The 9,918-nt window shown below is 38.6% G+C and overlaps 1 protein-coding gene across 1 annotated transcript in view; it reads left to right on the top strand.

The window, feature by feature from the left end:
* The first annotated feature begins 7,287 nt into the window (after window positions 1-7,287).
* The window catches only part of LOC131246407 (uncharacterized), a 50,640-nt gene continuing 48,009 nt past the window's right edge, over window positions 7,288-9,918 (top strand). The window contains exon 1 of the mRNA XM_058246514.1: window positions 7,288-7,796. Within this exon, the coding sequence (XP_058102497.1) occupies window positions 7,582-7,796 (215 nt within the window). The 5' untranslated portion in view covers window positions 7,288-7,581. The remainder of the gene's footprint in view (window positions 7,797-9,918) is intronic.

Below are 9,918 nucleotides of genomic sequence, written 5' to 3'. Positions count from 1 at the left end.
TCTGTGATGCATTTTTTTTTTCCTGTATCATTGCCTTTCTCACAACATTTATGCAGAAGGTCAACTTGCATGCTTCCAAGCAACAATCTATTGCTGATATGTTTTTCTTTTGGAGAATCCGATGGTTTTCCAACATCGTGGAACATGCCGTGTGGCAGCTACAGGTTGCTGCAGTGCTTGAATATGCCCACAATGCTGCGGACGCTTTCATGTGATAGCTTATTCCCCCTTCTGACTGACTACAAGAGAGTGAGTAGTAGTCGTATTGGAGTATAGGTAGATAAGTAGACAGGTTTTGGTCACCTAGAAGAATGAGAGGTAGGGCTGTAAATGGTCAGATCAGTGGGTCAATGGGTCAATCTTGTTGAATCAGGATCCAAACCATCACAAACAAAAGTCGGTCTCAACCCTAGTTCCATTCGGCCCTGCTTGATCCATCGTGTCATCATGTCCACTGAACCCGTGTGTAAAAGCATTACTTTGGGCTGTATATGGGTCACTTCAGTATAGACCTGGATACAAGCCAAATATTAATCAGATCCCATGAGCCAGACTGACATCCAACCCAATAGGACTTGGAATCCACGTGGTGGGCCTTACAATTGGTGGGGTTAGCTATCATGGACTTGGTAATTCCATAGCCCCTGATGTTTGCATGACACTTAGGGGGCGTTTGGATCGTAAGTTGCTTAAGTTACTTATACCACAAGTAACTTAGTTTCTGTTTATTAAGAAGATAAGTATGTTTGGTAAACAACATACTTATCGGCTTCTCCTCTCTTTCATCCCTCTTGTGCCTCTCTTCAGCAACTTAAGAAAAGTAGAAAAGCTATAAAAAAAAATTTATTTTATTTTATTTTATTTTATAAAAAAGCTAGTGAAGTACTTCTTAAGTAAAAAAGTTACTTATAACTAATCATGGACTAAACTTATTTGAAATAAGTTACTTATCTACTGCTGTAAGTAGAAAAAGTAACTTATTTGGTGGTATCCAAACGGGCCCTTAGTGGAATGCTCCAAACCTTACTCAAAGTTAAAACATTTGGCTATGATGCTGGAAGATCACAAAAGTGGAGAGAGAGAGAGAGAGAGAGAGACTTTTGAATAGGTTGCATCAGTGGTTTGGATTATGTCATTTAGACCTACACATGGCTTCTTTGGCCTATGTATTGTGAACACGGTTGTGGAGCCTGGCAAATATTCTTTTTCCTTTTAAAGACTCAATAACATGTGGTTAAGACAGGTTTAGGTGATTGTCCTCTTTTGTGGGGAATGATTTTATGCAGCTAGTTCCCACACGGTTATGGTTTAAACATGCTCAAAATATTTCCAATGTTGTATTGGGTTTTGGTCAAAATCAAGATGGATCGCGAGGCTGTAACCTCAGTCCCATCCCTCCCAATCGCTCATAGGCAAGTTGAGTTGCATTGTGTTAGCTCTCTTTTTCCGAGTTTCAGTTGTATATAAACTAACTAGAGGAAGTAGCAAGGAGAGAAAAACCACTTGTTTTAGGAGGCGAGAAAAAAGCAGAGGGAAAGTATGCCTAATTTGGAAGTTTGCTGCTGCTGCACAAAAGTGGCTGGGAGAAGCGGTTTAAATCCAAGCCCATTTGTTTATATGGGTAAATCTAAGTAGTTGGCTTGTAAGCATGCAGATTTTCAAAACTTCCATTAATACCCAATATCTATCTTGAAATTCTGCATTTTTATGTACCACAAAATCACAGTGTCTGTTAGCTCTTGGCATTATATATGGCAGAAATACTCATTTTTGATTTGATTTCTAAGCTTGTGAAAGAGAATAAATTCAACGTAGAAGATTGTGTTGCCATTTGCCTCAAATAATAATATTTAAAATAAAAAAACAAAAAAAAAAAAACATGCTCACTTTTATAGCCCACAATCTAAATAATGTGGGGAAACACTTATTTTTGGGGTTAAAAAGGTAAGTACACATGTGCTATATGCGCCTGTAATGTGTATGTGAGATCTACTCCGACCATTAGATGCCTAATCCAATGGTAGGTTATGGGTGAAAAAATTAGGCTTATCTTTGATTCAGGTGGGCCACACCGAAGGAAACAGTTATAAGAGAAACATCCACCCTTGATTATTACAGGGCTCACCATGATGATTATATAATATTGACTCCAACCATTAGTTGCCACACCAATATTTAGGCATAATTGGGCCAAAAAATCAAGCCTGCGACACCAATATTTAGGCATAATCGGGCCAAAAATCAAGCCTACTCATGATTCATGTGGGCTGCACCCAGGGAAACCATTAGTTGGGTAAGCCTTACCCAGTATACTGTTTCCAACCGTATGACCCACCTGAATTAGAGATGAGGCTGATTTTTAGGCCATAGACATGACTTGACACACCTGATGGACGGGATGGATTTTATGCCACCCCTTTTTCCAAATTGGGAGAAATTACTCTTCCTATGATGCCTGAGATAATTAAGTAAAACAATTCAGTGGGATGCCACCCTTATTTTTTTAGGCGCACCTTGATGACCATTAGATGTGTATTCTTATTTTTGGTCCACATCTAAAAATCAGGCTGAACTGTAATTCTGGTGTGCCACACCAAAGGAAACAGTTGGGAGAGAGACATCCACCCTTGATATTTACATACAGGGCAGCCTCACCATGATGATAATATCATATCCACTCCAACCATTATACCACATCAAAACTTATGCCTCAAGCCCAAAGATCATCCCTATTTGTTATTCAGATGGGCCAAACAAAGGGAAACAGGTTGGAGGGGAGCATTGCCATATATAATGTTTTCAATCGTGTCGTGTGGTTCACTTGAAATACGGATGGGCCTTAATTTTAATCCCTCGGTCTGGCATGCGATGACATGCCTGCTGTTCGGGTGGATTTTACATAAACCCCATGTTGTTGACTAACAGAGCTGGTAATCCCTTCTCTCCCAACGATGATTAACATCAATTGACGGCTCAAAATCCAAACGACTGGAATGGGACGTGGGTCAGGTAGAGGCAGCATAACAGTTTAGTTGGTGAGGCGCTGACCACCTTGATGTATATGTTGTATATCCAATTATCCATACTGGATGTCCACTTTTCTAGATCATTTTAGGGCATGGTACTAAAATGAGGCAGATCCAAATCTGAGGTGGACCACACGGTAGGATTAAAATCTGACCATTCAAAACTTCTAGGAGCTACAAATGTTTTGGATCAAGCTGATATTTGTTTTTTCGTTCATACATGTATGACCTTTTGGACAGGTTGGATGGCAAATAATCAACACAGTAGGTCCTAGGAAGTTTTTAATGGTGGGCATTCAATCACCACTATTTTCCTTTGGTGCGACCCACCTAAGATTTCGGATCTGCCTCATTTTTTGGAAATATGCTTAAAATGAGCTTACAAAACGGATGGACAGCATTGATGGATCATAGATCCCCATCATGAATGAACATCTCTTCATTTGATTGCAATCATAACATTTTCTTTGTTTATGGTTAAAAATAAATTCTCCAACGGTCCATAATCAATGGAGAAAAGATTTAATGGTTAGGATCTTCCAATTTGGGAGAATTTTATGTCATGGCTAATCAATGGCTTGGATAAATCAATAATGACCCATACTCATGGATTAGACACAAATATAAGAAATTCCCTATTTTCATTGATAGGAATCAGGACGTCCTTCCTTCCCTAATATTAAAAGTAAGTCAAATCCACATTCAAGGAGAAAATATTTAATGGTTAGGATATTCCAATTTGGCAGAATTTTATGTCATGGCTAATCAATGGCTTGGATAAATCAATAATGACCCACACTCATGGATTAGACACAAAATAAGAAATTTCCTATTTTCAATGATGGGAATGAGTACATCCTTCCTGCCCTAATATTAAAAGTAAGTCAAAAGTCTTTTCATAACCAATGCCGTACTCTTTGTAAGATAGCTGGATTCTTCTCCATTCGCTTTCTTAAATTCTATGTTGCTCCATGTTGGTCCTTCACCTGTTCCAAACACAATTATTATACCATGTTCAGCTTGAGTGTTTGTATAATAAACTCAGTATTTTTTGTGAGAAGTGTGGCCCACCGCTTATTATATCCCGACCGTCCATCGATACGGGTTCCTCTCATCATGGATTGCCCAACCACCAAATATCCCCTTGTTGATCATCTAGACATTGAAAGTTTTAACCTTTTCTTAGTTTATTTATGGACCATCAATTGAAAGGTTTGGATTTTCATCTTTGAAAGTTTTAGTGCATTGACCATTCATAATGAATCCATGTCATCAATGGTTTGGATCACCAAATCACAAGCTTAACACAAAATACAAAATTTTAAACTTAAGGCATTGTATAATACCTCATGTTACAACTTGGTAAATAAAGGCTTTAAGTTAGAAAACCTTTCTTTCTTTCCATCAAATGCCTGATCAAGGCCCGTATCAGGTTGGCTCCGATGCGTCCTGATGGTTTGTATCGGGCCCAGGCCTAACGAAATAAAATTACCTGGAGAAGATTAGGTGCTGCCGGCCTCACCCAACACGGTGTGGCCCTCACCATGGGGCCGACCTTAATGCATGTATTCTATATCTATGTTGTCCATCTGTTTTTCAGATCATTCTAATGCATGAGACTAAAAATGAAAAAGAACCAATTCTCAGGTCGATCGTACCATAGGAAACAGAGATAGTTGCCTTACCATTAAAAAACTTTCTAAGGTCCACCGTCATGTTTTGTTTTTTTTTCTTCCATACAACCTGTTGATAGGGTCACAAAAACCTGAATGAACGGACGAAATAAATATCAGCTTGATCGAAAACTTTTGTGGCCCATTAATGGTCAATCATCATTATTTCCTATGGTATAGTCCACCTTAGAATTGGATCTTCTTCATTTTCGGTCTCTTGCCTTAAAATGATCTGCAAAAACGGATGAATGGCATGGATATAGAATAAATATATCAAGGTGGGCCCGATGTAAGAGCCGCACCTAATCCGCTCCCCCATTGCCAGAGTGGAGTATCAGGCGAGTATCAAAGTCTGCTAAGGCTCCTGATACGTTGGCACTTAGAAAGTTATACAGTGGCATCCATGAACTGGAATTAAACTGAAGTCCCGAGATCAGATTGGTTGAGCAATCCTAACCACTCATTCCTCCCTCCTTGTATGTTGAACCACAACCATTAAATGCATGAGCTTATCCTTCTCACATGTCACTCACGTTCAACCATCCAAATCAATCAATTTGTGAAGCATACATTAGATGAAGCATATTTATTAGGCCTCGTTTGGCATTTGTACTCAAAGTCAATGATAGCTACTTCAATAATTTCCTTTTGCTCCAACTCTTAATTTAAGTTGGTTTGGTAAAATTATTTTTAAAGTTCAAAAGAAACTCTTATTTAAAATAAGTATGTTGGATAAAACTTTCAAATAAGAACTTTAAGGTTAGTTGAAGTTATTTTTGAATATTATAATAACTATTGTATGAGTAATTATAATTATTGTTTTGGTGAATTTCACCGTAAATGAACCATACCCCAAATGACAAAAAAAAATGAATAACTAATATCCTTATATTTTCAGGTATTTGGGTCATCCATTGTGTCAGACATTAGACGTGGATCAATCATCCTGTGAGGTCTACCTCAAAGGTAGACCGTCCATTGTGTTAGCCAAAACCTTCAAAGTAGGCTGTTTATCATAAGAGGCTTGTATTGGATGTGGACCTTCCATCATTAGGGGCCCACCATTTATGCTAATTGTCCTTTATGTGCAGCCTCTCAATGTCCACTAACCATCACCCATCACATGGAGTCCATATTTGATGCTTCTATAATGTGGGCCTGCCTTCGAAGTGGATTGTCCATCATATGAGGCTCACTTTTGATATCCACTATTCATCGTGTAGGACACACATTCTACGTGGATCATCCATTATGTGGTTTGCTTTGGATATGGGTCATCCATCATGCGAGACCTTAAGATTTGGACCATCCATTAGGTAGGGCTCACTTAATGTGGATTGTCCATTATGAGGGACCACACTTTGATGTGGGCCATCCGTTTCGTCCATTATGTGGGCCCACCTTGATGTAGACCATTCACAGTGCGGACCTCACCTTCAATATGAGTTGTTTATCATATGGGCACACCTTTGATGTCAACCAACCATTATGTGGGTCCTACCTTTAATGTGAATTGTCCATCAAATGAGACCCACTTGATGTGTATGTTTTGTCATGTTAGGCCACACTTTGATGCATGTCATATATCATGTTGGGCCTACTTTTTGATGTGAACGGTTCATTATGTGGGCCTACCTTGATGTGGGTTGTTTATCATGAGGAGCCCACCTTTGATATCCACAATCCATCACGTGGGTCTCACCTTTGTTGTGAACCATTTATTATGTGGGGTCCACTTGATGTGGATAGTCCGTCATGTGCGACTCACCTTTGATGTCCACCATCCATCATGTGGGCCCACCTCTAATGTCAACGTCCATCACGTGGTCCCACATTCAATGTCCACCATCCATTGTATGGGTCCCACCTTTGACGTGGACTATCCATCAAAAGGACCCGCTTGATGTGGATCGTCCATCATGTGGGGCTAGGGCTCACCTTTTATGTGATCATGCATCATGCGGCCCACCTTTGATATGTACCATTCATCATGTAAGGCCTACCTTTAATATGGATCATTCATCATGTGAGCTTACTTCGAAGAAATCGTAGAGAGAAAATAAGAGGGTTAGATAGAATTTATTTGAAAACTTTACGAGCAAATTTATCAAAAGATTAGTCCAAAATCTTCACTGCTTAAGCTAAATAAGCTAGGTTTGAAAAAATAATCCTCCCTAACTTATAAAAATTGAAGTTTATTATTAACTTTTAAATAAATAAACACTATTATTAGAATTTGATAGGACCGGCTAAAAGTTTATTTTTGTAGAAATAGCCCATAAACTCTTATTTGTAAAGATACCAAACGCTTCCTAATATTACAATGATAAGAGAATCCTATCCATCCAATTTAGAAGATGCAGGGCCGAGTTCGGGTGTATCAACCTGTCGGCCTGAATCGGCCGATACGACCGATTCTTATCAGTTTCGGTGGTGAACTATACGGTAACACTGAAACAAAATTTTGAAACTTGGACCAGGTACGGCCGGGCATGGATTAAGGCCCACTAAATACGAAGGTGGGCCCAGCAACTCCCAATAGAGGGACCATTTGGTAATTTCACATTCCCAGGGGTTCGAGACCTTCTGGATGGAGGATCTCCCTCACTTGAGAACTCTTTCCCTTTCTCTTACAAAGAATAAAATTGCAGAAGAGAACTTCCGATTTCAAGGCTTTCTGTTTCCTTCAATGATTGAATCTCATAGTGAGAGAGAGAGAGAGAAGAGAGAGCTCCCTTCAGTCTCATTCAAATTCCAAAAAGAAGCCTCTGTTATTCCAACTTCACTGGGCTTTTGTTTTGAATCTTTTATGGCGGGAATAGCCGAATTGGAGGGAACAGACGGCAGATTCTGAGATTCTGGGAAGTGGGTTTTGTTCCTTGATGGCTGCTAGTACAAATCCATCTGGGAATCAAGAAGGGAGCCACGGTGCTTTGGCTTCCAATGGTGTCGGTGCAGCCGGGAATCCTAGTAATAGCAATTCGGGGGCGTGTGCTGTGGAGAATTCGAGGCCGGAGCAGGCGTTGAAGCACAACCCGGGTATTGCGGCGAAGTGGTCATCAGAGGAGCAGTCGATCTTGGAAGAAGGGCTTACCAAGTGAGTTTTTTTTTTTTTTTTTTAAGAGATGGGATTGATGGGAGGTTCTTTGAATGTGGGTTTATATGCTCTTATTATTTTTTATTGGTTTGTTATTGCAAGGGGTTGAATTGTAGATTTTTGTTGATTATATGTTTGAAATCTGATATATGATTTTTGTGGGCCATTTTTATCTGTTTTTAATTGGTATCTGTTTGGTTCTCTCTCTCTCTCTCTCTCTCTCTCTCTCTCTCTCTCTTCTTGTTTCTTGATTTTTGCATGTATCTTGGGTTTTCTGTTATTAGCTGTTTGGAATCTATCCATTTCTGGTAGCTTCTTCTTTTGATTGCTGGATCTTTTGTAAGTACCTTTTGGAATATGTGGCTTTTATCTATTTTCTCCTTCGGATGCTTGACACTTGTTTTGTGCTTGTTACTGCTGGCATATGGTAGAATTGTCTTCTTTCTCTGATTATTTTCTTCCAATTTGTTGTTGGATTGTGGAATTTGATTTTTGTTTGTTTGTTTGTTTTGTTTTGTTTTGTTTTAATTTTTTAAATAATTTTTTTTTATTTTTATTTTTTAAATGGGTCTTATTTGTTTTTTTTTTTTTGTTGTTGTTGTTGTTGTTGTTGTTGTTGTTGTTGTAACTGTTCTCTGGTAGAGTACAACAGATGGTAAGCACGCAAGTGGCATGCAAGTAGAAACAGCCAACATTCTGATTTCAACAAGCAAACACCAAATGACCAAATGGTTGGGATTGTCCAATCGATCTAATTTTTTGGGCCATGGCCATTTGTAGTGGGACCTGCAATTTTGACAATTGGATTTGGACAATATGCCAGAAGTATATTGTGTGATTGGGCGTGTGCATGACTTGCAATACTTTGCCTAGAACATTCTATCCCTTTTCTATTCTATGTTTGTGAGTTGATTGTCAGGTCTTTTTTCCTCCTTTAATCTTAAGGGTCTGTTGGTTTGTCATTTTGGTCTGTTACCAAGTAGTGGCTATGCTCTTTTAAGAAATTTGGATTCTTTTAATGTATTTCCGTTTTTGTATTTGCCTATGTTGATTTTGAGTTTTTGTAGCTGGATCTGTTGGTTGCGTTGTGGGTTTCCTTTGATTATTTGTTTGGAAAGAGGAATTATATGGTATGGGATATCATACTCTTCTTGACATCCACCGTACGCATGGCATGCATACTAGTTACTCATGACTGTCTGCATTGTTGGTCTCACCGTATATAGGAATAGTCTTTGGGGCCAAGGAAAGTTAAACTTGGATTTTAAAATTTTATTTATTACTTAGCACAAAACAACTCTATATTTCGCTATGTAATGCTGTTATATTTAAAAAGGTTGCCAAGCTGTTATATAATGCCCTGTACAGCACTGTTAATTGTAACATAAAATGGTGCAGATCTACTATTATTTTTACAACGGCCACATGATGTTTCTTTAATCTTGTTGATTATTGGCCATCAAATTGATAATTAAAAAAAACAAAAGTAGTCAATATTCCAAATTCAATGGGAAAAATTGGATGGTTGGTGTCATCCAATTAGTGTTGTTTCACGCTATGCTTCATCCATTATCCTTTGTCACTGAACATGTGGTAACTTACTTTTGCAGCTTCTTTTTTGTATTTTGGACCTCGTCTTTTATCTCACATTCTGTCTCTAACTTGCTGTTACTGAATTTGTGGAAGAAATGTGGGTTTACAGTGATTATTGGGCTGCAAAATATCTAGACATTTGATTCTTTATTGCAACATATCATCATCATCATCACCGTCTAAGCCTTGTACCAATTAATTGGGGTTGGCCTTTTTAATTTTTTAATTTTTTTTTCCACGATGAAAGTCATGGCATAAGTTTGACGCTGGCTTCCAACTTGACACAACTTCCTCCTCTATCCAGTTTGGGAACCGGCAATGAGAGCACAAAACTCACACATCGGTTGATTACAAGCAAGTGCTATCTGATAGTCTATTACATAGGTTGATTACGATCAACAAGTTGATTACGGTCTACGAGTTATATCATAATCATCATCACATCATCACATCATCACCAATTCTCGCTCTCTCTCTCTCTCTCTCTCTCTCTCTCTCAAAAAGAAAGAAAAAAAAAGAGAGTCACCAA

This window comes from Magnolia sinica, chromosome 5 (assembly GCF_029962835.1).
Source record: "Magnolia sinica isolate HGM2019 chromosome 5, MsV1, whole genome shotgun sequence".
NCBI lineage: Eukaryota > Viridiplantae > Streptophyta > Magnoliopsida > Magnoliales > Magnoliaceae > Magnolia > Magnolia sinica.
The sequence above is the reverse complement of the archived record's forward strand: the minus strand, read 5'-3'. Positions and strand labels throughout refer to the sequence as shown.